Source organism: Cucurbita moschata, unplaced genomic scaffold (assembly GCF_002738365.1).
Source record: "Cucurbita moschata cultivar Rifu unplaced genomic scaffold, Cmos_1.0 Cmo_Scf00058, whole genome shotgun sequence".
In the NCBI taxonomy this organism is placed as follows: Eukaryota; Viridiplantae; Streptophyta; class Magnoliopsida; order Cucurbitales; family Cucurbitaceae; genus Cucurbita; species Cucurbita moschata.
The window spans coordinates 784391-811193 of NW_019268574.1; the positions used below are offsets into that span (position 1 = coordinate 784391).

General features: G+C 37.8%; 2 protein-coding genes and 1 non-coding gene across 7 annotated transcripts; 2 read left to right on the plus strand and 1 right to left on the minus strand.

The window, feature by feature from the left end:
• Window positions 1-6: 6 nt before the first annotated feature.
• Window positions 7-10326, plus strand: LOC111436678 (probable ethanolamine kinase). Of its 2 annotated transcripts, XM_023074406.1 has the most exons (11): window positions 7-181; window positions 487-578; window positions 715-821; window positions 2348-2453; window positions 7545-7667; window positions 7781-7872; window positions 7988-8072; window positions 8574-8679; window positions 8772-8838; window positions 9831-9923; window positions 10013-10326. In XM_023074406.1, exons 1-11 carry the CDS (start codon window positions 39-41, stop codon window positions 10127-10129), a joined length of 1131 nt encoding a protein of 376 aa, XP_022930174.1. In that variant the 5' UTR covers window positions 7-38; the 3' UTR covers window positions 10130-10326. The 2 variants fall into 2 exon arrangements, with proteins under 2 accessions (XP_022930174.1, XP_022930173.1); XM_023074405.1 differs by lacking the exon at window positions 7-181 and having other exon boundaries at window positions 260-642.
• A 4836-nt stretch (window positions 10327-15162) lies between these two features.
• Window positions 15163-20351, plus strand: LOC111436677 (probable serine/threonine-protein kinase At1g09600). Of its 4 annotated transcripts, none has more exons than XM_023074400.1 (8): window positions 15163-15820; window positions 17360-17644; window positions 17741-17928; window positions 18736-18859; window positions 18930-19151; window positions 19233-19324; window positions 19401-19518; window positions 19835-20351. In XM_023074400.1, exons 1-8 carry the CDS (start codon window positions 15497-15499, stop codon window positions 20231-20233), a joined length of 1752 nt encoding a protein of 583 aa, XP_022930168.1. In that variant the 5' UTR covers window positions 15163-15496; the 3' UTR covers window positions 20234-20351. The 4 variants fall into 4 exon arrangements, with proteins under 4 accessions (XP_022930168.1, XP_022930169.1, XP_022930171.1 ...); XM_023074401.1 differs by having other exon boundaries at window positions 19844-20351; XM_023074403.1 differs by having other exon boundaries at window positions 19413-19518.
• A 3955-nt stretch (window positions 20352-24306) lies between these two features.
• TRNAL-AAG lies at window positions 24307-24387 on the minus strand. Its single transcript has one exon. It is a non-coding gene; the product is annotated as a tRNA-Leu (tRNA).
• Between the last annotated feature and the right edge of the window lie 2416 nt (window positions 24388-26803).

The following is a 26803-nucleotide window of genomic DNA, read 5'->3' on the forward strand; positions in this document are numbered from 1 at the left end:
AAAAAAAAAAAAAAAAAAAAAAAAAGGATTGAGAAATCATGGGGGCTGAGGAGATCGACAATGGCTCGGTGGATGTGGAAGAATCTGTAGGAAATGGAGATGGCAACACCGAGTCGTATCAGTTATCGACTCTGTCCGTCGACCATTATCTTCCTCTTCCCGCCATGATCCCTCGCATAATGTTCGTATTGGTTCCTCTTTCATTTGCTTTCTTGTTTCCACATACGGATTGTTTATGGCGTCTATTTCTGTTGTGTTTTCGATGAACTGGGAGCAAGATGAACAGTGCTTCTTGTTTTTTGTTTTTTGTTTTGAATTTGATGATGTCATCTTCTAGCTTCTCGAAGCAAGACGAACAGTGCTTCTCGGAGCAAGACGAACAGTGCTTGTTGTTGTTTGTTTTGAATTTGTTTTTTGTTTTTTTCTGTTTGGTTTCAGTTTGTTTGAATGTTTTTGTTTTGAATCGGTTTCTTGATTTTCTTGCAGCGAGCTGTGTAAGGATCTGTTCAAGCAGTGGTCGGAGGTGGATGATTCTCGGTTCTCTGTTGAAATGGTCTCCGGTGGGATCACGAATCAGCGTGAGTGTTCGCTTACACAATGGATTTCTTCGTTCAATTAGATTACGGCAAGACTGTGTTCGAGGTTGTGGCTATTGTTTCTTCTTTGCTCGTGGATTTCTGTTATGTGAAAGGATTTTTTTGTGGACTTTTGCAGTGCTTAAGGTTACAGTGGAGGAGGAAAATGGTAGTAACGTTTCCATCACCGTCAGACTATATGGACCTAACACGGATTATGTTATTAATCGTGATCAGGAACTTCAGGTGATTTGCGACGCTTCTTGATCGATTATTTAGTGTGAAAATATCTGTTTATTGTGTATGATTCGTGTAGTGTTTGGTTTTAGTCGTTCTTTACGTTGGCAACTCGTTTTCCTTTGCTGTCATGGTGTTTCATCTTTTAGCATAGTCAACCCAAAAGCAATCTAGCCACGGACTCTGTGAATCGAAAGGTAACTGTCCTTAAGGTGATATATAGGTCTTGTTCTTAAGGTGATATGGAAACTCTAGCTAGTTGAATCTAAGATCCCTCGTAAGCACCTGGATTTGCATCCCCTAGTTCACAAATGCTAAAACCCCCCATCAGTTTGATTTCACCCCAAGGAAAAGTAAAACTCGGATTACCTTGTTGATGAAATATTTCAAGGCAAGAACATTTGTTTGAGATTCGAATCACTCCACAAGCAACATTGATCATGTCAAACTTGAATGATTCTAAACATGCAATCTAAACTACATAGAATTGCAAAGAAAATGAGTCATTGACTAAAGGAAAGTATAAATATTCTTTTTACGGTATTTTCCAAGTCTCCTTTACAAGTATAACATACATGGCTTTACATAGCCTCACAATGAAAACCCTTGACCTTCCATGAGACATTTCAAGAGTTGTAATCTTCATACTTTATGACCATAATTGGCCACTATTTAATCAACGTACGTAATAAGTAAACTAAAATTCAGCTATGTTTGAAAACATTCTCATGCTGTACATTTGGTGTTCGTTCATGTGTACATGACAATCAAAAACTGTAGCTTTGACTGAAGAAATCTATTGTGCTCAAACCTGATCTATATTGGTTCAGAATTCATATATATATATCTAACTTTTTTTTACCATTGGCAATTGAGTACTGAAGCAACATTTACAAAGTGGTTATTATTATTATTGTTTTGTGAATGATCTGATCAGCAAAATTGATTTTGGTGTTCTGGATGGTCTATATACAGCTCTTAAGGTAGGTCGTATTCTGTTCGTTTTTGTTTTATGCGTGCATACAAGTATTGAAGACTTCTTCTCTGTAATCAATTCATATTTGCTAAAGAGAGTGCCAGTTGTTTTTCTCTCTGTAATTGAGTCTAAGTTATCTTCTTTGTGTGGGAAATCCTGTTCCTGACAGAGAGGCACGAATTGCCTGGGGTTGGATCTTGTGACTTTCAAGATTTTGATACTTGATTGGACTTGTTGCTTAGAGGGTGTAGTGTAGGCCTGAATCTCTTAAATAATGATCTTCTTTCTCTCATCCACAATTTCCTTGTCTTTTTTCCATTTTACTTTCTTAATGATTTTTCCTACGACTGTTATGGTCTTACATCCCTTACTTGCATGGTCTTGAACCAAGAGGATTCAATAAAGTTTGTGTGGATTTCATGAAATCTAGTGTGCAATCTATATAATACAACCATGTATTTTTTATTCTTATCTTGAATTTGATTGTCCAAATAATGCAACTATTTTTTTTTATTTTTCACTTGGCTTCACTCCGTAATCTCATGAAATCTTGTATTAGGCAATCAAATATCTTTCAGCTGCAGGATTTGGTGCCAAGCTTCTTGGAGTTTTTAAAAATGGCATGGTGCAGTCATTTATTCATGCACGTACGCTAGAACCATCAGGTAAGAAGGCATTGAGAATCTGTCTGGTGTAGACCTTATTTACACACAATACAGTTCAAACATTCAACATAGAAGATTGTTGCATCGTTATGTAGCATTTCATCTAAGAGTGGCCACGTTGAAAGCTGTGTAGTTAAGATCTATTGGAGACAGGAAATGAAATATTAATTCAATACTAATATGTACATTTTAATAGTTAGATCTTGGTCTAAAATTTGTTTTTCACGTCCAGCAATATGTCGGCTGGGTTTTGAACATTTCACTTGAGAATCTTAATTTTTTCAGTAGTAATAATTCAAATAGCCCTTGATTGGTTTAGAACCAGTTTATTCTTTAAGTACTTCATGCTCACAGCACCCCGCGCCTCATCCCCCCCACCCCCACCTCTCCTTTTTCCCTTCAACCCCGGTTTTTCTTCATCAGTTTCTGCATTTAAGTTAGGTGTTCATCCTTTGATCTTGGATTTTATTAGCTACTGGATCTTCAACCGATCCATCAGTTTCTGCATCCAAGTTTAAATAATTTTATCTGATTTCGGCTTCCAAGTTGAGCATCAGGTCTTAGTTTCTTTTTTATGTTCTGTTTCTGGTTTACCCTTGTTTTGAGTGAAGGATTTAGGGCGCTATTGTGTAAACAATAAGTATTTATGCTGGTTAGAGAATGGCAGCTTCTTTGTTGAAGACATGGTCAACAAGCTGTTAATCCCCGGGGATGAATTTGGTACAACTCGCTTATGAATAAGAAGATCTTCTCTAGGTTGGAGCGCTGAGTGTGCAGTATAGCGATCATCAGGAGCTTGGAAGAAAGCTTAGTCAAGTCTTTGTGGAAATTTCTAAAAAAGATTGGCTCATTTTATGGGGTATGTTAAAAGACTTCCTAAAGAAGTATGAAGAATAATTTCAGAAATCACAGAATCTGCCTATGGTTAAGGAGTTTGTCAACTCCAGTCTCCAGAAGTTATGTGGAGATGATGAACGGAAATCTGAGGCCCAATGTCCAATTGAAAAATCTTAATAGTTTTAAAATATTCTCAACCAATTTGGCTAAGAAATGATCATGAAGTGGTGAACATGAGTTTAAATGAATTATTTGTTATTTCTTGAGGTCACTGTTTTGATCAAGCCTTTTATGGTCGATAAAGCATTGCTCAACATGGATGAAGGAAGATTTCTAAAAGATGGAAACTCTTAGGAAATTTCATTTGAAGATTGAAAAGTGTTCAAGAGAAGAACAATTTCACTCAGATCTTGTTGAAGAGCATGGAGGTTGGATATCCATTAAAAATTTACCTTTATCTATTGGAAGAAAGGCGCTTTTGCAGCAGTAGGATAACACGTTGGAGGTCTTGTTATATCTCTGAAGCTTATATGAAAGTAGGAATTTTGATCCTTCCTTTGATCCTCTATTTTTTTATAGGAAGCTGACTGAAAGTGACTTCTCGAATTCCTTGGATTTTTTAAGGGTTAAGTCAGCAAGTAAAGGTGAAAAGGCCCTACATATGAAAAAATTGATGAGATTCCAGCCCTATTAAATTCGGAAGGTTAGAGATTATACATCAATTACTTATGATTGGTTGATGTGTTTAAATTACCAAGGGCTGCTTGATGACCAGTCATTACTTATAAGGAGATTCCTTCATCTACAGTACGTCTACGATTAATGATCTGCCAATTGAAGAATGTGGTATTAATGTAACGTCTGTTGATGTAAATGCAATAATTAAAGAAAAGTCTCTTCACGATCCTTCAGTGGCTTTCAACCCCTTATTCCTGATTCTTGAGGAAGTATGAAACAGTTTTAGTGAGGCATATCCACTACTATACACGGTAAAAGGTAACTGACCCCTCAGTCCCTACTTCAATAATGAAGGATTTTAATGCAGATTTTTACATTTTTACATTTGCCTTATACCAAAAAGGATGGATGCATGAGAAGTCAGGGATTATATACCTATTAGCCTCATCTCTTACCTTTACAAGATCATTGCTAGAGTCCTTTTGGAACTACTCAAAAAAGTCCTCTCCACGATTACTAATTACCGATCAGCTTTTGTGGTGGGTAGACAAATTGTTGATGCCTGATTGATTGCCAATGAAGTGGCGGAGGTATGTTTCAAGAAGAAGAAAAAGGGCATTGTGGTTTAAATTGATATTGAAAATGCTTTTGACAAAGTGGATTGAAATCTTCTTGATTTAATCCTCATTACCAAGGGTTTTGGTACAACAGGGAGGAAGTGGATCAAAGGGTGTATATCATCTCCAAACTTCTCCATGTGGGACTTTGTTTGAACCTAACAATCTTCCCTTCAAACAAAGTACCACCCTTGAGCCTCCCTTCATCCATCCACTCTCAATTACCTACAAGAGTTTGTTCTTATCAAGGCCTAGAGCAAAGCTAGATAGAGCACTGACTACAGATCACATTGTTTGATAATACTTGGTGTTGATCACTATCACATTCTTAATCTCCTCTCTTCGAATAAAGATTCTCCTTCTATCAGTCAACCAGACCTGATAGGACTCTCCCATCCAAGTCCATCTAATTTGATAAAGTTCTACTTGCTTAATACATCACAAGCACTTCTTGTCCAATCTAGGGATTCATCGACAATGGCTCACTAATTTTGTTCCAAATCACTAAGGATCTCACCAACACAGCTAGGTTGATTCCAATTAATAAGGAAAAAGACCTCCATATATCTTCACAATGGGATGATGTTGTCCACGGTGGACATAAATCCTCATGACTTTACGTTTGGAACTATCTTAAAAGTCACGTACTAATAAATATAATTGTTGTCAGTCACATCATAGACTTGCCCCTTCCCTAGCCAATGTTGGAGTTTGTTTGCACCTAACACAAGGAATGTAACAACCATCTCTTTCAAGGTTAGAAAAACACTTTTTTTTAAGGAAAATACTTTTTGTTAAGTCACCGCTATACCCACAATCTTAAACTAATAGGATGCATTATATTTAATTATATCAATATTTCAACACTCGTTACTTGTGGGCATGAAAATTTGTGAAAGACCAAACAAATGGAATCAATATTAATTCAGGAGGAAATGATATTACAAGGGTTACAGGAGTTCGAATACAAGGCCTTTTACTCTAATACCAATTTGATAAAGACAAAAAGACCCCTCCACATATCTCTACAATGGTATGATATTATCCACTTTGAGCATAAGCTCTCGTAACTTTGCTTTTAGAACCATCCAAAAGGCCTCATACCAGTGGAGATAATAATCCTCACTTCTATTCCATGGATCAACCCTCTATGTTCTCGTGTTTCCTCCCTTCACCCAAAATTTTCTTGCCTCCAGCCTACTATTCTATCCAGTGTTCGATTAATCTAGTTTTTTTTTTAGATTTCGTTTTATTTTGTGTTCTTATATTATTAAGTTGATCCCAAATTATGGAGGTTTGAAGCCGTTGTATATGTGATAATTGTTTTTGCATTTGGTATGGAGTTGATATGTTCTATTAGCTGAAATGTGAAGTACAACTAGGTAACTCCCCTCTCCCTCAGATTTGCGATGGGGTTGACGACACTTTAGTTGAACTATAGCAGCTTCCAAAGCAAGCTTATTTCTTTAATCAAGATATGATGAGGTTGACACCTCCCGTCTCTCCAAATTCAACTCTGTCAATTGGTTAGCAAGTTGTCTGTTTTGTGTGGCATCATTTTGGAGGACGAAAGTTGATCAATGTGCCTGCTGGGGTTGTTAAACATGGATGGATTTGTTTGTGGGAAATACTAAAGAATTTCTTAAATCTTCTGAGGCTTGCCATTATTTGGACAGTTTCCCTTCTAAGATGTCTCCTAGAATAGGTCCAATTTCTCTTTCTGAGATAAATGAACTGTTCAACAATCGAAGTTATGTGGATGTTGCTACATCTATGCAATATATCATATTATCCGCTTTGGGCTTAAACCCTCGTGACGTTACTTTTGGAACCACTTAAAGGGCTTCATATTAATGGAGATAATTGTCCTTTACTTATGTACCATGGATCTCTCCTTTCCTTGGTCAATATGAGAATTTGTTTGCTCTAAACAGTCCTTCCCTCAAACAAAGTTTCACACTTGAGCATCCCTTCAATGTCTACTACTAACAACTAGAGCTTACTCTTCACCTCGAGGCAATAACTAGTTCATCCCAAGGCAACATCCAAATAGCTCAAGCACCAAGCCAGTTTGTTTTGACGTCAATTTCTATTCTCCATCTCATTCAAGGCTTCAAAAATTCCAAGCTGCGAGTTTGGCTCTCTATTGAAAGTCTTTTTGAATCCTCAATCAGCACCATGTTAGTCTGTTTTAACTTTAGTTTCAAGTCTCCGCATTCAAGGCTCCCTAGCTTCTAAGCTGTAAGTTTGGCCCTTTGTTGGGAGTCTTCTCCTTCTCTTAGCACTTCCTTTTGCATTATTTATGAAGTTTATCTGTTGGAGGGATCCTTTTGTCTGCTGCTTTGCATTGCCCAAGACGCTCTCATAATTTCCTACGGTGTTCTTTATTTTATCTTTTATTTGTTCTCTTTACCAGACATACTTCCTATATACCTTTTAGAGCTCGTATCCTTGAGCATTAGTCTCTTTTTATTTGTTCAATGAAAACTTTCGTTTGTTGTTTTTTAAAACTAGCTCTTGAGTGGGCTGAAGGACATTGTTTGGAGTTGGGAGAATGATAGCCTGTCTTAGGAGATGTGTGGTTTCATCAGACTTGAAGTAATGTTGTGTAGGATAGTTTAAGATGCATTATTTGCGTTTACAATGAATATTTATTTGCTTTGGAGGTTGATTAGAAAAGACCAATTGGCTTAGTTCATTATTACCTGGACTAAACCGAGCTATATCCTGATTCAGTGTGAACATCAATTTGGGATCTTTTAACCCTTAATTTGTCATCCATCTTTTTTACTTTCAATAGAGTTGCTTGTATGTTTATCTTGGAACTGCTTCCCCCTTCAATCTCTCACGTTTTCATGTGTCATGTGCTATTGTTTTTTTTTTTTTTTTCTCTATGGGAGAATCTTTTGAATCCTATGATTAATAACAAATATTTTGTTAATTTTGCTTGGTTTTGCAGATATAAGAAAGCCAGAGCTAGCTGCAGAAATTGCTAAACAGCTTAATAAATTCCACAAAGTGTATATTCCAGGTTCTACAGAACCTCAGTTATGGAACGAAATTTTAAAATGTTACGGGAAAGGTTATTTTTCTTCAACCAATAACAAGAATCTTCTGGTCAGAGGACCCCTCATGCAGTTGAATATTCTATTTTCTTTTGAACTGGTTTTCACGTTTCCCATTGTTGACTTTCAGCCTCTGCACTGCAATTTGATGATACCGAGAAGCAATGTATATTCGATTCAATTTCTTTTACGGAAATTCACAATGAAATACTTGAGATTAAGGTATTCTCTTGCATAGAGCCATTTTATTGATTCTTTGTAATAGCTTTTGACTATTTTTTGAGTGACCATCTGCTTTGGAAAAGAGTCTGTTAATTGATGCAACTTGATTGAACAGGAAGTAACAAGCCTCCTTGATGCACCCGTTGTGTTTTCTCACAATGACCTGCTTTCTGGGAACCTAATGCTAAATGAGGAAGAAGGTAACCACCTATAATACTACATTCCACTTCTTCCCTTGATTCCTTCAAATTCTCCATTACCATACATTGCTTTCTTCTCTCATATAACAATATATATGTACTCCCCCCGCTCTCTCATGTACTCTCGTCTATATATCCTTCTCCATTTTCCATATTATTATTATTCCCTTATGATATAAATTATGAAGATGTGCTTTCATATTGCAAATATTAAGGATATTAGATAAGATATTTTATACTTTCCAAATAGTTGTGCAAGGGACATTAGCATGTCTTTGACTGTTGAGAATGAACAACTTATGAGATGTCGGAGTAAGATATAATGGTAGTAATGTGGACGTTAGGACTTCGAATGTGGATCTTCTTCTGGTTAGCAATTTGATTCCCTCACTAGGCTGAGAGGGAACTTGACGACCAAGGATTGGCTGTGAACTTTAGTTGGACTTCTCTGCTTTCCCCCAATAAAATTCTCATCATATTGCTCATCTTACTAACATGCAGAACGACTCTACTTCATTGATTTTGAGTATGGATCATACAATTACAGAGGCTTCGACATTGGTAATCACTTCAATGAATATGCAGGCTACGACTGTGACTTCAGCTGGTAGGTTCTTAATCTTCTTTTCATCTGTAAATTTTCCGTCTAAAATATAGGAAAATTGGAGTTTGACTATAGTTTTATCAATTGCTGAGCAGTTATCCGTCCAAGGAGGAACAGTATCATTTCTTCAGGCATTATTTACAACCTGAAGAACCAGACGAGGTGCGTTGACAGAAATACTCATTTCATTTTAGCTCAAAGATTCATGCATTCTGTTGATGTATGTTTAAAAAGTCTAGAATCTGGTAGACTTTTTCATCAACCCATGATGACCTCTGCCATGAACGCTTTCCTTATCTTACTTTGAGCCTCAATACCATACGCTGTAGGATTGAGGTTTTATGCTCATCCTCACTAATCTTCTTCTCTTAATTCTTTTTCATGCATTTTATGTTGAGGATTGTTGGGAGAGAAGTCCCACGTTGGCTAATTAAGAGTAAGGAATACATCTCCATTGGTATGAGGCATTTTTGGGAAGCCAAAAGCAAAGCCATGAGAGCTTATGCTCAAAGTAGACAATATCATACTATTGTGGAGGTCCATGGTTTCTAACATGGTACCAGAGCCATGCCCTTAACTTAACCATGTCAATAGAATCCTCAAATGCCGAACAAAGAAGTTGTGAGCCTCAAAGGTGTAGTCAAAAGTGACTCAAGTGTCGAACAAATGGTGTATTTTGTTTGAGGGCTCCAGAGAAGGAGTCAAGCCTCGATTAAGGAGAGGCTGTTCGAGAGTTCCATAGGCCTCAAGGGAGGCTCTATGACTGTACTTTGTATGAGGGGAGGATTGTTGAGGATTGTTGGGAGAAAAGTCCCACATCGACTAATTAAGAGCAAGGAATACATCTCCATTGGTACGAGGCTTTTTGGGGAAACCAAAAGCAAACCCATGAGACCTTATACTCAAAGTAGACAATATCATACCATACCATTGTGGAGAGTCGTGGATGGAACGATATTGTCTACTTTGAGGACATATGTTATATAACTTATTAATCTCAAATTTATGATTATGATATTTCGAACATGGATGGAATGTAAATGTACGAGTACCAGAAAATATTAGTACTCTGACGCTTCGAGGATCTGCAGAGACATTGTACTTTTTAGCAATCATTTTCTATACTAATTTGAACTACTGTATTTTCGTGAAAGGTTTCCCAAGAAGATCTTGAAGCTCTCTACGTGGAGTCAAACACATTCATGCTGGCTTCACACTTGTATTGGGCTTTATGGGCGCTTATACAGGTATCTTACTTCTTCATCCATTGACCTTCCATACTATTTGACCCAAATGTTCTATGTTCTATGTTCATTCACTTTATTATACTTTTTAGGCAAGGATGTCTCCAATTGATTTTGATTACCTTCGTTATTTCTTCCTGCGTTACAACGAGTATAAAAAGAACAAAGAAAAATATTGCTCTTTGGCGAGATCTTTCCTTGCTCGATGAGGATCGGGTCGTGGACCTGCATAGATAATACAATGGGGGGTGTGGTAGTATCAGCAAACAGTTTGTATCAACTCCATAAACATAGAGGCAGGTTTGATTTCTCATTCTTTACTTGATCTGTTGTAAAGTGGTATTTTTACTCTGATAATTCGTCATAAACTTCAAATAATCTATTATGTAAATTTGTTTTCATGGTCGGTTTGTAGAAGTTTTTAGAAGGATTTGTTAGGAATCACGGATATCTACAATGGTATGATATTGTATTTCTTACTTATAAACTCATGTCGAACAAAGAACATTATAGAGCCTCCCTTGAGGCCTATGGAGCCCCCGAACAAAGTACACCTTTTGTTCGACACTTGAGTCACTTTTGACTACACCTTCGAGGCTCACAACTTCTTTGTTTGACATTTGAGGATTTTATTGACATAAATTAAGGGCATGACTATGATACTATGTTAGGAATCACAGATTTCCACGATGGTATCAGTTCTCATGACTTTGTTTTGGGTTTTCCCAAAAGTCCTCGTATCAATGGAGATGTATTCCTTACTTATAAACTCATGTCGAACAAAGTACATTATAGAGCCTCCCTTGAGGCCTATGGAGCCCTCGAACAAAGTACACCCTTTATTCAACACTTGAGTCACTTTTGACTACACATTCAAGGCTCACAACTTCTTTGTTTGGCATTTGAGGATTCTATTGACATAAATTAAGGGCATGACTATGATACCATGTTAGGAATCACAGATTTTGACAATGGTATCCACTTTGAGCATAAGTTCTCATTACTTTGTTTTGAGCTTTTCCAAGAGGCCTCGTACCAATGGAGATATATTCCTTATAAATCCATAATCATTCTCTAAATTAATTAACGTGGGTCTCCCTCCCAATAATCCTCAACAGGTTTCCCGTTGTAACAGATTTTAAACGAATTTTCGCTATTTAATATTTTTGGCATAGAACATAGTTTGGATGAGAGACAAAAGTGAAAACAATGTTTTTGTCTCCCAATTAGTAAATAGCAAATCAATTAGTTCATTGTTATTAATTACAATTATGCTTTAAAGTTATGATATATAAATGAGCTAATTAAAATTAATCCAAATAAACGTTCAATAAGTAATGAGTTATAATTAATGAAAAACATTTTTTAAAAGTTAACTCATCCTAATTAATTAATTAATGATTATGTCTTAAGATATTGTTAGCTAATTAATTAATAATGTAAATAAGTAATTTATTTATTTAATTACTTTTATTTGTAAAAATGAAATAAAAATGTATTTAAATAAGTTATATAGGTCAAACTGAGCAATACACAGTGACTTTATTACTGTGGACGGAAAATGTAAATATGCAAGCACACCATACATGAAAACTTTTCTTGTATAACTTTTATCTATGGGTCATATGGTCAAGTTGTGACCCTATCGTTAAGAAACATTAGAGACCATATCGCCATCTCTCATGGCCATACGGGACATATAACAACCCTCTCATGGCCATATCACCAAATTTTTTAAATTTCGTATACATAACACGAGATAAAAAATAATTTCCTCCCTAACTAACCTTACTATATTATGACTACCATCCTATAATCGTACAATGACATGAATCACGCACATGCATCATAAAGTATCACAATTATTCTAGAATTTCATATAATTATGATCATATTGTCACTCTAGCAGTAGAGTCATATTGCCATCTCTTTACATTACCTGATCATCATGGCTCGGAAACACACATACATATACATGAAGTGTCGTAAAATATGAATGTGTAATACAACTTGTGACATACCATCATAGCTGATGTCTTGTGAATGTATATAGTAAAATAGTGTGAAATTCACAAGAATAAGTACAAGTATACACTGTCATGAGTAGCAAGTAATAAGTACATTATCGATTCCACGTAGAACCTATTTTTTGGTTACTTTTGTTATTGAAAATTAGTTGATGAGTGTAACATATCTAAACAAACTATGCGCAGAAAATGGCGTTGTTGCAAAATTTAAATAGATAAGTTGTTGAATTTTGTGGTGAATTTTAGCTCCCTCTTTCGAGGGTCATGCATAATGATTACTTCCATAATCGTTTTGTAATTTCTATCAACAAGATTCTAAAAGAAATTATTCATAACCTTTCCATTACCTTCGAATATCATTTCAATGGTTCTCCGAGTATAGAAGGGGATTTTCTTACTCTCTCTCTTCCTTGAAATAATACCACCGCTGGAGTTCATCCTCATCTAAGGTTCTTCGGATCTGAGTGATCGAAAAATACCTCCTTCTGCCAAGGACAAAGAACACTTAAGAAACAAAGAGTTAGGTAAGTTTATCAACTTTCTTCCCTTAAATCCTAGACCTCTCTCAAGAATCAAGACTTAAAGATGTTGAAATATTCTTTTAGGAAGGATTCTCCACACGATCCGCGAAGAAGTTTGGTCGAGATCCCGATCCGAAAGCAGAAATCCAAGAACCGGCCAAGAACGGTAAGTGACCTTCTTCCAATGCTAATATCTTGTTCTGTGTTAAAGTAAAATTCAAGAAAAAAAATATCAGGACGTAGATTGTAATACGATCTAAAACTTTGATGAAGAAATCATCTCGGTTTGAGTTCAAAATCGAGAGCTATGAAAATGAGACAAACGACGAAAAACCAATCGAGAAATTGAGTTGTTTCTGTTAGGAGGAGAGAGAAGATGATGGCGTGGCATGTGTCAACCGACAAGAGGCTCCGCGTGCACAATTAGCCACCGAACACATGTTAGACGTTCAGTGGAGCGACCCGCAATATGCAACATTTGCAAGCTACGCTTCGACCCACAACCCGCATGCTGACCCAATTCTGACCCACAACCCGTTGGCCCAACCAACCCGCGATCCAACTCAAGTGTATTGAACCAGCTGACCTGCGAACCAAACCAACCCGAATTGGAACACCTAAGCCGTGACCGTAGAAAGTACTCGCGCATGACGCCTGCGACTAGAACTTCCCCCGACATGTGGCCGACGAATGTAAGTTCGATTTTGTTCTATTTGACTCTTGTTTGCCCGATTTTCGTCCTGATTCCAATTCTAACCCTATTTTTATGTGAATTAGGACCTAGTTGAGGAAAATCAATATTTTTGGACACCTATTTGCGTAGAAACGCTAAGCGAAAGGGCATGCGTCAATCATGTAAGTCACCGTACGAATTTTTAGGAAGAAATACTTGGATCGCTTGAATGCATGAATGCTAGTACGTTTATCTTAGGTTGTAGATTTTTTCATGAAATGATTTTAGGTAATATGAGTATGAAAGAATAATGTGAAATGCTATGAGAATGTAATCGTGTTTTATGCTTCCGTTAAATACATATGTATCTAATTAATTCATGCTGTGATTTTAGAGATTTGTGGTTAGCGTCTCTCGTCATTGAGTTTTGACCTAATATTTTCTCTAGGAGTCTAATAGACCACCACGACATACAAACCACCGCAGGCGTGTCCTTAGGCTGCTAGATGTGTGAACGATGTCTATAGCTTCATGGAGGAATAAGGGTTTCTGATCAAAGCCCGACTGAACTTAGTCGTTTCGCATGGGAAACGTGAGATCCACGTCATACAACCCATTAGCTACATGGGATAAGGGAGGGATTGCGCTCCCCAATGAGGGGGACTATTATGGACCTGGGAAGTTTCAGCTCACCCCCTAGGTAAGATGCCATATAGTCTAAGAAAGCCATGCATGAGGTAGCGCCTCGATACTTTCTTTTCCATGACTTTTGAATATTATATTGTTTTTCTCTACCACCACTGGCTTTGACTCGATTGATTACTTTTCGGCTCCACCCTTGACATATGAACAACAAAACCTGTCCTTAACGGGATGGTAATTTCATACTGTTGCTACATGGCTGTCATCAGCTCGTGTCATGAGATGTTTGGTCAAATCCTATTGTTAAGGATATTTAATACTAAATTATAGTTTACCATATATATTATATTTGATATCTAGATATTTGTCTTATTAACATAGGTATCTTTCTATGTATTGTTATTTCCATTTATTACCATTTCCATATCCTTGTAATTTATTTGATCATAAATAGAGAACTTTCATGCACTATTTAGGTGGGGTGGATTAAGCAAACATTTTCATGGTACTAGAGCCATTTTCAGTTTAACAACCTCGATCCTTTCTTTTCCATGACTTTTGAATATTATATTGTTTTTCTCCACCACCACTGGCTTTGACTCGATTGATTACTTTTCGGCTCCACCCTTTTGACCTCCAAATCACCGTTCACCATACTTTATACATACAATCTCACCTTTCCCAACCCAATTGGTTTTCCGTTAACCAATATAGCCTCTTTCATTTTCTTCCCAATCTTCTCTTCAACGTTCACAAAAACCCTAACCTCATATGATCCTCATCAACATTCTCATCGAAAATATACAGAATCTCGAGAAGGCTATCGACCTTCTACAGAGATTTACCTTCGAAATCTAAGTGCCGCACTGGCCTCTTTGCCAACCAAGTCACCGCCTCCCTTCTCGCCAAAATTGGCTTCTTCACCCATTGGGACGACTCTTCCGACTTCAACATTGTCTTTGTCCTTTGCTCTAGGTTTTCCCCCTTCTACTTCTTAGGTTAGAAATATTATCACCGGAGCCAAGGTAGCATGTCGCTGAGCTACGATCCCTCCTCATGGGTTAGACATTCTTGCCCAGGCTAAGGCTAAGCGACGATCCCTTTACAGTTTTCGATGGGCAAGAAAGTGTTTCTCTATGCCTAATTCGAACCAAGGTGTTGACATCTCCACAAAAAGTGTTTCTCGATCTCTCTTTGAATTTTTCAAATCCAAGCTTTACGTTCATTCAAATCCAACGCTCAACTTGCGGGGTGTTAAAAATATTTAATACTTTTACCATGTATATTATATTTGATATTTTATTAAATGCAAATATCTCCCAGGTGTCGGGTGCGGTGGATCAAGTCTTTGCAACAGAAGTTCTGTGCCAGCGAGGAAATTTTGTAAATTAACGCAAATGGATCAAACTTCAAATTAGCGTTCATCATCATTCGCCATCATTGGATTCGATCTTTCATCATTCCATTTTTCTCACAAATCCCAGCACGGCAATTTCCGCTTTCCATTCTCTCTCAAAATTATCAATGAACAAAAGTTGTTCCCTACAATCCTCTTCACTCATTGAGCGGAGAAAGCTATGAAGAAGATCTCTAAAGTGCCGGCCATGGACAGCCAAGCTCGTCTTCTTTTCCCCATCCATATCCATCACTCCAAATGCTTCTCATCATCCCCTTTTCCCCAAATTCCAAACCCTAATTTTCTCCCCCGAATCGATGGGCTGCGCGCAAGCGAAGCATTCGATGAATTCACCCAATGGGCGAATTCAGACCCTGAAATTGGAAAATGGGTATGTTGGGACTGGGGATTTTAAGGCTCATCGGAGGCCAGCGGCGCAGAGGAGATTTGTGAACAGGGAGGTGTCTGAAGCAGTGAACCCCCACGGTGGTGATGGCGGCGGCGGCAATGGCGGATTAGGTTTGGAGAAGAGTGAGGTGGTGGTGGATGGATGGCCCAAATGGCTTACTAGCAATATTCCTAAGCATGTGTTGGCTGGCTTGGTTCCCAAGAGTGTGGAGGCCTATGACAAGCTTGATAAGGTTGTCTTTCTTTTTTAGCTCAAAATCTAGTGTCTGTTTAATTGTCTTCCTTGAAATTGGATTCTCTGTTTAATTGCAATGATTTTGTAAGTTTTGAGGATATGATTATGTTGACCCTGTAGGTTATGAGTGTTTGGCATTTGGGATTTACGAGGTTCTTGAAAGTTTAGAACTGCAAATGTGATGTCTTCTATGATTTAGGCATGTTCTTCGTGATTCTATGTAGTTAGATTGCATGTTTAGAAGCATTTAAGCTTATGGAGTGATTCGAATCTCAATCAAGTGTTCTTGCCTTGAGATATTTGATCAAGAAGGTAATTGAAATTTTACTTTCCCTTAGAGTGATTCCTTATCTGTGAAATCCCACATCGGTTGGAGTGGAGAACGAAACATTCCTTATAAGGGTGTGGAAACCTCTCCCTAGTAGACGCGTTTTTAAAACCTTGAGGGGAGCCCCGAAAAGGAAAGCCCAAAGAGAACGATATCCGCTAGCGGTGGGCTTGGGCTGTTACAAAGAGTATCAGAGTCAGTCACCAGACAGTGCGAGACACTGGTCAGAGTAGGGCTAGACCCTCTCCATAGTAGACGCGTTTTAAAATCTTGAGGGGGCCCAGAAGGGAAAACTCAAAGAGGACAATATCTTCTAGCGGTAGATTTAGGTTGATCTATTATCATTAGGGCTAAGTGTTGTTACCTTTCCTTAAGTTAAAGGCCAAGTTTCTATACAATTCTATGTAGTTTAGGTTGCTTGTTTAGAATCATTCAAGCTTGACATGATCAATTTTGCTTGTAGAGTGATTCGAATCTCAATCAAGTTGTGATGTCCCACATTGGTTGGGGAGGAGAACAAACCACCATTTATAAGGGTGTGGAAACCTTCCCCTAGCCGACGCGTTTTAAAGGCTTGAGGGGAAGCCCGAAAGGGAAAGCCCAAAAAGGACAATATCTGCTAGCAGTGGATCTGAGCCGTTATAAATGGTATCAGAGGCAGACATTGGACGATGTGCCAGCTTTCTTGCTGTTTCCCGAAGGGGGTAGACACGAGGCGGTGTGCCAGTAAGGACGCTGGGCCCCAAAGGGGGGTGGATTTGGGGGCGGTCCCACATCGATTGGAGGAAGGAAAGAGTGCCGGCGAGAACACTAGGCCCCGAAGGAGGGTAGATTGTGATGCCCCACATTGGTTGGGGAGGAGAACAAATCACCATTTATAAGGGTGTGGAAACCTTCCCCTAGCAGACGCGTTTTAAAGCCTTGAGGGGAAACTCGAAAGGGAAAGCCCCAAAAGGACAATATCTGCTAGCAGTGGATCTGGGCCGTTACACAAGTGTTCTTGCCTTGAGATATTCGATTATCAAGGTAATCCGAATCTTACTTCTCTTGTAGTGATTCCTTATCATTTGGTATCAGAGCTTTCCCTCGGGTTGATTCTCTCACGTTAATACCTCTAAATGGTATCGATCGCAACAAAATTATATGTTTCGAAGATCTCTGTAATTTATTGATGAATATTTTGATAGTTTTGAAACGTTTATGTAATAGGTAGGCCAAGGAAGTTACAGCAATGTGTACAAAGCTCGAGATAGGGAAAGTGGAAAGATTGTTGCCCTTAAGAAGGTCCGTTTTGATACAACAGAGCCTGAGAGTGTGAAGTTCATGGCAAGAGAAATTATGATATTACTGAAATTGGATCACCCCAACATTGTCAAACTTGAAGGATTAGCCACCTCAAGAATGCAGTTCAGTCTTTATCTTGTTTTCGAGTTTATGCAGACTGATTTGGCCCGGGTTATTTCTCGCCCCGGAGTATGGCTTACGGAGCCTCAGGTTAGTTCTCTTCAGTACACGATGATGAAAGTTCGGGTGTTTCGGATGCAAATTTTCCGCCGTTTATTAGTTCCGTTGTATTAACTCTTTGTGCAGGTCAAATGTTATATGCATCAGCTACTCTCTGGTCTGAAGCATTGCCACGATAAGGGGATACTACACCGTGATATCAAAGGATCGAACCTGTTAATCGACAAAAACGGGATGCTGAAGATTGGTGACTTTGGGCTTGCTAATTTTTTCGGTCCAAAGAGACATCTTACAAACCGTGTTGTGACACTTTGGTATTGTTAAATCACCCTTGAATTCAACCGCTTAAGTTGATAGGTTCGGGGGGTACTTGTTGAGGATTGTTCGGAGAGGAGTCCCACGTCAGTTAATTAAGGGGTTGATCATGAGTTTATACATAAGGAATACATCTCCATTGGTACGAGACCTTTTGGGGAATCCAAAAGTAAAGCCATAAGAGCTTATATGCTCAAAGTGGACAATATCATATTATTGTGGAGAGTCGTGATTCCGAACATGGTATCAGAGCCATGCCCTTAATTTAGCCATATTGATAGAATCTTCAAATGTCGAACAAAGAAGTTGTGAGTTTCGAAGGTGTAGTCAAAAGTGACTCAAGTGTCGAACAAAGGGTGTATTTTGTTCGAGAGCTCCAGAGAAAGGAGTCGAGCCTGGATTAAGGGGTGGGAGGCTGTTCGAGGGTTACATAGGCCTCAGGAGAGGCTCTATAGTGTACTTTGTTCGAGGGGAAGATTGTTGAGGGTGTCGGGAGAGAGTCCCACATTGGCTAATTAAGGGATTGATCGTAAGGAATAACATCTCCATTGGTATGAGACTTTTTGGGGAAACCAAAAGTAAACCCACGAGAGCTTACACTTCAGCTCAAAGTGAACAATATCATATCATCGTGGAGAGTCGTGATTCCTAACAATACTCGTTCTTTTTCATGTCTATTCTTAACACATCCCTCATGTGCGTTCTTAGATATCAATTAGGTTCATGAGTATCAACTTCGATCGATACTATGTTCAATACTCGATAGATTATGGTCTGTTTAGATTTTTTATTTATATTCTTAACAGGTATCGAGCTCCGGAGCTATTGTTAGGTTCTATAGATTATGGAGTCGGCATTGATCTATGGAGTGCTGGATGCCTCTTGGCCGAAATGTTCACGGGAAGGCCGATTCTGCCCGGTCGAACAGAGGTGAAGTTCATTATAGTTCAAGCCATGTTGAACTATGTATTATGATAAAACTATTCTATTGTTGAATCAGGTTGAACAACTCCACAAAATTTTCAAGGTATGTGGAACACCATCTGAGGAATATTGGAGAAAACTCAAGCTATCACCGAGTTTCAAGCCTCCGCAGTCGTATCGACCTAGTCTCCGAGAATCGTTTAAGCATCTGCCGTCCTCGTCTTTAGGCCTCTTAAGCACTCTACTTGCTTTGGAGCCTTCATATCGCGGTTCTGCATCGTTAGCTCTCGAGAATGAAGTATAAAGTCCAACTTAGAATCTAAACTTCTTTAGGTAGCAAAGTTGTATAACAATGTACCTGAACTATATGCTTTTGCAGTTCTTTTACACAAGCCCATTGGCATGCGACGTTTCGGGTCTTCCTGTTATCCATAGTGAGCCCGATGAACCGAATCAAACGAATCAGCCGAAGTAAGTTGTCTGTCGTTGGAAATAAGTGAAAAGTCTTGTAGTTTTTCGGTTTTTTGAGACGTTTTTATTTACGTAGATCAATTTACAGGTGCAAGAATTCTAAAGTGACAAGGCGTTCTTCTACACACCAAGGGCGTCGGAGGAAAGATTTAGCTGCTGAAAAACCAAAAGAAGAGTCGAACATTCGCAAACAGGTATGCTTTGCTTATGTGAGTTTGACCCGCCTTTGACTCCGTTCCTTACGAACTTTTCAGCATATCCCCAAAATTATATAGCTACGATTGAGTTAGGTCGATAAGAAATCAAAAAATGGAAACTACTTTATGCTACAAAGCACGTGAGATCTCACATCGGTTGGAGAGGGGGACGAAACATTCTTTATAAGGATGTGGAAATCTCTTTCTAGCAGACGCGTTTTAAAAACTTTGAGGGAAGCCCGAAAGGGAAAGCCCAAAGAGGATGTCATGGTAACCACCTTGGCGGTATGTAATGACGTTGTTGTTATTTTAGCTTTCACAGCAAATGGTCGATGCTGACGAACAAAGCGAAGATCGAGGGAGTACTACAACGAGCACCTCCTCGAGTGCTAACATGGGAGGAGGGCAAAAGGGGAGTACTACGACGAGCACCTCCTCAAGCGTTAACAGGGGAGGATCAGGAAAGGGGAGCTCTAACTTCTTGCCATCTCCAACCACATCTAATAAGAAACCGTCACGAACCGAAGGCCATCTTGAGGCTACCAACAACCTCAATTTGCCCCCATTACCAAAGTCGAGAAGATACTCAACCTTTAACATTGAAGACCGTGATACGCATATCTCTGGTCGGATTCGGAGGTCGGTCTCAACCAGAGATTTCAGGAATTTGGCGCGAAAAGAGCATTTGAAATTATATGCTGTTGATGATTAGGCTTATGTGTAAGATCATATACTCCTTTTAGCTGATTTTTCTTTTCTTCTATGAATTAATATTAATGAAAACTGAAATAATTGGCTGAGCTTAAATAGAGAGCAAAGCCTTGATGTTATATATATATATATGTATGTATATGTATATGTATGTATGTATATGTATGTATATGTATGTATGTATGTATAGATATATATGTATATGTATATATATGTGTGTGTATGTATGTATGTATATATATATGTATATGGTGGCTGACGGTAACGTTAGGGAGTCCAGAGACATCGGCGGGGGCCTTGGGAAGAGTTATCTTTTATGTTTAACAGCATGCCCACCCCGGATTAGGGTTTCGAAATTAGAGTTTCGATTTTAAGTACTTTTTTTTTACTGTTTTATACACTCCTTTTCTTCGACATTCCATTCTAAATCATCAAGCTTGATCATTCTCCACGAAAATTTTAAAAAATATTTACTTTTACTCTGTTTTTTTAGCATGTGTTTCTCTTGAATCCAAACTCTAAATTTACACTCAATAGTTTCTTTCTTCATTAGCTCACACATGGCCTTAATAGGCTTCGGTCTCTCATCAAAGATGATCGTCTAAGTACTACGAAGTTAAAGTAAAGGTTTATTTGAGACGAAAAGAACTAGAGAAAAGGAATGGGAAGTTACCCCCAATTCATTTGATTGTTTCCTGAAAACGAAAGTCTCTTTCGAGCTTGTTGGCCTTTGTGACCTTGTTAAGAACAGTTCCTTTAGTGTCTAGAAAGCGGATGGAGTTGATTGGAGGGGACGAATTCGTGTGTAGGCACGAATTCGATTTATGCACCTTGCTCTCTTGGTGTTGATGGTAACTGGATTGCAAAGATGTGTTCGGGCACTTTCAACGCTCAATTTTTTTCACAAAAGTTGGAGTAATCTTGTTTACAATGAGTAGGAATAGATGAACTATAACCCTAAAATTTGAGAAGAAACTCGACGAAAGGATACCCAAAAAGGAAACATTTATAGCTCACAATTGGAGACCTGTCATTGCTTGATTCTTGTCCCAAACGACTATCCTTGCTTCCTAATTTAAAGGAGCTTCCACCAAACTTCAAACGTTCGGACCACCTTGATTTTGAAGCTTAAAATTTTAAAATTCTCACAAAAAAATCTTCTCGGATTAGCGGGTTTGGAACTCTAGGCGTTGGATTTAAAGCTTTGCATCTCCTCTAGCCACAAATTTTGTACTAGACATGTACACCATGATACAACAAGCACTCCTTTCCTTGCATTTGTTTCTAACAACGTGAAGATGCATTAGCTCGTCGTAGGGCCTAGGAGTTACTTATATGAGTTTGTATACTGGATTCATGTGCGTGTGAGTGCACCATGTATAGAGAAGTATTACACATCCAACCCTACAAAGAAGAGAAAGTAGAGCCTAAGGAATAGTCATGAAAAGTTACCCCACTAGGAATCATGATTCTATGTGATTAAATTTTTTATCTCAATAGTGGGACTACGTACTAAGTATGTTTAAATAATCAAACCTAGTTACTATATTTTTTCAGGTAAAGGTAAGGCTTCCCCAGGTTGGATGACGGTGTCAGCTGATGAGGTCGTGGAAACAAAGTCACGATAGTTAGATTTCCTCTTTTAAGTCATAGTCCTTATGTTAGGACAAGTGAGTACCATCTACTTCAAAACTTTGATAAATGATGTACCCTAGAGATTAAAAAGATGTACCCACATATACTCGTAAATTGCTTCAAATGAAACGATAAGGGAGCTTGGTAGACAGTAATATGTTAGGATCGCACAACAACTCACGTGCTCGATCTAGATGAAGAACATGAAGAACAAGATAGAGAAAGTGCAAGGAGAGATATTGACTATAGGTTTATATTGATGACTTCAAGTATGTACAGTAATAGAGAACATAGAGAATGCAGAAAATACATCTTCAAAGCATTGCTTGTGAAGATATCTATAGTGTAGATATATCCATATGCGCTCTTGCTAGAGTCTACATCTCCACTAAAATCAACATCCATGACTTGTTCCCATATGGTTGAATCTTCTACCTGTGGGACCTCGTCAAAGGACTTTGATTTCTCTTCATCAGTCAACCATAGATAGTGCATTGATGTAATGAGTTGGTTTGATGCATGTAAGAGCATGTTAAACGTTATGATTCATGTTTTTCGAAAAATACATGAATTGAGCTCTGATTCGTTGAAACTGAAACCATGCTAGATATCCATGTTTAGGTTACTATGCTATGTGTATATTCATAATTTGTGTGAATGTGATTTTATGCGATTATACGGGGACAAATAGCTCTTAATCGTAAACCTAGCTCGATTATCAAGGACCTAGATAACTATAAAACTTGCTTATGGTTTGTGATTGTACTTTGGGGAGATTATTAGGAAGTTTGCTAGTTAATTTCCTATTAGTGAACCTATCATGAGTGCTATGGATCTATAGTAATACCTTGATAGTTAGTTTATTCGTGGGCATGATTATTTATGTGGTTATATGGGGGACGATTAGGGGTTCGCCAACTAGTCCTTAATTGTAAACCTGACTCAATTTTGGACTATACTCTTTTGGGATTATTATGGAGTTTTTCAATTAATTTCCTCTTAGCGAACCTGTCGAGAGTGGGAGCGGTCTGCAGTAGTACCTAAACAGTTGGTAGAACTATAGTGTGCATGAACCTTACGAGAACTTATGACTGACGTTGGGGTTGCACTTTGAGGGCTTACAATATAGAACTATGACGATGAAAATTCAGGAGACCAAAAGAACCTTAGGGAAATCATGCATTTCACATATTTTAATAATTTGAACTTGTAATAATGTATGTTGGTGGTCTCTTTCTGTCTTCGGTAATACTGAAATTTTTATTAATATTTTAATCAAATTTCTAATGTGCATGCACGAGTTTAATTATTTTAAATATATGAATTTTTTTTATTATTCCACATCAGTAAGTAATGGTCAATGGTTCGAGTTCCTGGAAAAGCGGGGGCATTATAGATTGGTATTAAAACACTAAGTTGATAGGTTTTCTAGACTTTCTAGATTGAGAGTCATAGAGTTACGGACTGATGATGAGTTAGTCGTAATGTTTTACACGATGAGACAATATGAAAATGATTAAGTATGATACATAAACGAGATATTTCTCTTTCCAAAGTTCCTTGGGCATCACTTCCCTAATCAAAGTCGATATATGTTGGCCTTATCTGTGTACATCCCTATATGTACGTGTATATTGAGAGGGTAAGTACCATTAAAACACTCCTAAAGTTTTAGACGACCAAGTACACACTTTGTATGAGGTCAAGGCATGAGCCAAAATGGAAGACTAAGATTATAAAGTAACAACGATAGAATGGTGGCAAGAGGCAACCCATATGTCAAAATCATATCATCGAGAATAAACTCATATGTCAAAATCAGTGTTCATGTCATATCATTTACAGGCTCTATATAGGATAATGGGTGCGTATACCAAATTTTGAAACATGGGCGTGGCGCAATGTCAGCACACCCGTGGAAACCGACACTAACCTTGAAAGACTTATTTCAAAAGAAGTCATCTAAGACACTCATCTTGCAAAACTCACCTTGATTGTGATACATGTATGTGCAATAGAGAGCTCATCTTGTCTATTTGTTGCCTCTATCTTTCTTATGTCTCATCTTAGTTTCAATACCCACTTTATATGGTCGGTTGGATCATGCACCCATCACATCCTGTACTTGTCTATTTAGACCCTCATCTTAGTTTCAATACCCACTTTATATGGTCGGTTGGATCATGCACCATCACATCCTGTACTTGTCTATTTAGACCCTCATCTTAGTTTCAATACCCACTTTATATGGTCGGTTGGATCATGCACCATCACATCCTGTACTTGTCTATTTAGACCCTCATGTGGCTTGAAGAGGGTCAGATGGGTGTATCCTTATATGTTCGATATGTGAGAGTCGCAACCTCTCAACCTATTCTCCATTGAGAGGTAACACTATGAAAAGTCCACCCGACACTATCATAGGTACATAAATTAAATTGTTGAGAGTGGGATTTGAACCCACGCCCTTTCGGACTAGAACCTTAATCTAACGCCTTAGACCAACTCGGCCATCTCAACTTTGATGTTGTTAGTGACCCATATGTTGAAATATTAAGAAAAAAATTGATTCATTAAATGTTTTCTTCATTGTCTAACTCCGGTCATCTATCACTCCCATCTATTTCAAAACTTTGATAAGAGATGTTATTCTTTTGTTTTCAATTATGTTGTTTTTATGATTATGTTTGCCATGAACTTATGAATATTTACGTCCATGATAGTAGTTATGACATGCACGTAGTGGTAACTTTTTTTCAAAATAAAAAGTGGAGTTGTTACAAATTTGAAAACATAAAATGGAATTTCAATTCCGCAGAACCTATTCTTCAATTATCAAGGGACGAGGGTGACGTATTATTTGAATTTGACAACTATTATAAAAGGAGTCAGAAACATAAACCATTAGAGTTTAAGTGCTAATATTATTGAAGATTGAACTCGGCTATAGCTTTACAAATAAAAACTAACCCACCACAAATCTTGCAAAATAGTTAAGCTAAATACCTAAAAATACTCCATCCAAAAGAAACGATCTAGTTCAAGTTAGAAAAAACTGTGCACACCAAGTTCGAAATGCTTCTAATGTTAGAGGCTTTGTCAAAAAAATCAACGAGTTGATTTCTGGTATTACAAAATAATAAATCAACGGTTCTTCTTTTGTAAGATCTCTAAGAAAGTGAAATCTTACTCTTATGTGTTTGGAACGTCCATGTAGAACTCGATTTTTGGATAGTTTAATAGTTTAAGTATTATCACACATTAGCTTTGTTCTTTCTATTTGAGAGTGACCAATCTCTTTGAGTATCCTCCTTATCCAAACAACTTGACATGCTCAGGCACTAGCAACAACAAACTCAGCTTCTGTGGTTGATAAGGTGACTATAAGCTGCTTACGAGAAGACCAAGCTACTTCTCCTCCGCTCATCATAAACTCATAGTCTGAAGTACTCTTGCTATCTTCCATGCTTCGACATAGTCACTATTAGTAAATTCAATTAAATCACTACCTCCTCCCTTTCTATAAAATACACCATAGTCTACCGTACCTTTCAGGTACCTTAAAACCCTTTTAGCTGCTGCATGTGTTGGACATGCCATAAAACGACTAATCAAACTTACAACAAACATGAGATCAGAAGGAGTAGCTGTGAGATACATCAGACTTCCCACTATTGTTTGTACAAAGTTATATCTACTTTTGTACCATTTTCGTCTTTGCCAATTTTCTGTTATGGAACAATAGGATTACAAATATAATTGTAATTCTCTATGCCAAATCGATTTAGAACTTTAGCAGCATACTTTATTTGACATATAAAAATACCATCAAATCGTTGTATTACCTCTATTCCAATCTTACCTAAGTCAACCATATCAAACTCTTTCTTGATGAAATATTTAAACTCCTCCAATAATTCTTCATCGTCTCCAGCAAATAAAAGATCATCAACATAAATGCTTACAATAAAAATTTACCTCCCTTCCTCTTGATGAAGAGTGTCGGCTCACTGTATTTTCTTGATTAAGTAGGATTCACTAAACCAGGTTCTAGGTACTTGTTTTAGTCCGTAGAATCTTTCCTTGATTAAGTAGGATTCACTAAACCAGTTCTAGGTACTTGTTTTAGTCCTTAGAGAGCCTTTTGGAGTTTGTACACCATCTTCTTACTTCCTTTTTTCTCATAGCCTTTTGGTTGTTCAACAAAAATATATTCTTTTAACTCACCATATAAGCTGATTTGACATCTAACTGATAGAGTTTTCAACCTTTTTGGTTCCATGCTCTTGTGTGTAGCCTCTTACAACCAATCTTGCTTTGTATTTATCAACTTCTCCAAACTCATTTAGCTTGGTCTTATAAATTCATTTCGCTTTTTTTTTTCTTTTCTAGCAAGTAGAACCACCACGTTCCATGTTTGATTTTTTTTTTCAATGGATTTGATTTCTTCATACATACCTAATCTTCATTTTGGGCTTTTGACAGCTTCCTCAAAATTCACAAGATCTGAAATCATAACAAATGCCATATTTTCTTCATCCTCTTCGGATAAGCCTTCACCGAAATTATAATCTACTAGCCATATAGGTGGATGTCAATTTCTTCCCTCCCTTATTGTCAAATTTGGTGCAACAGCTATTGAAAAATTGTTTTCAGCAACTGGTTCAATTGTTTCAGCAACTAGTCTAGTCGTTTCTTCAGTGATTTCTCCTCCTTCGATTTTAGCAACTGGTTCAATTGTTTCAGCAACCAGTTCTATGCATTTCCTCCGTGATTTCTCCTTCTTCGACTGTGTTCTCATCAATTTTAATATTTTCTCCCAGTCCAATTTTAGTTCACCTTAAAAAAATTTCCAATCCCATTCACGATCTTCTCGAAAGCTACGACTTACTATAATTTTATTTGTAGTTGGATCAAATACTCTATAGCCTTTGGA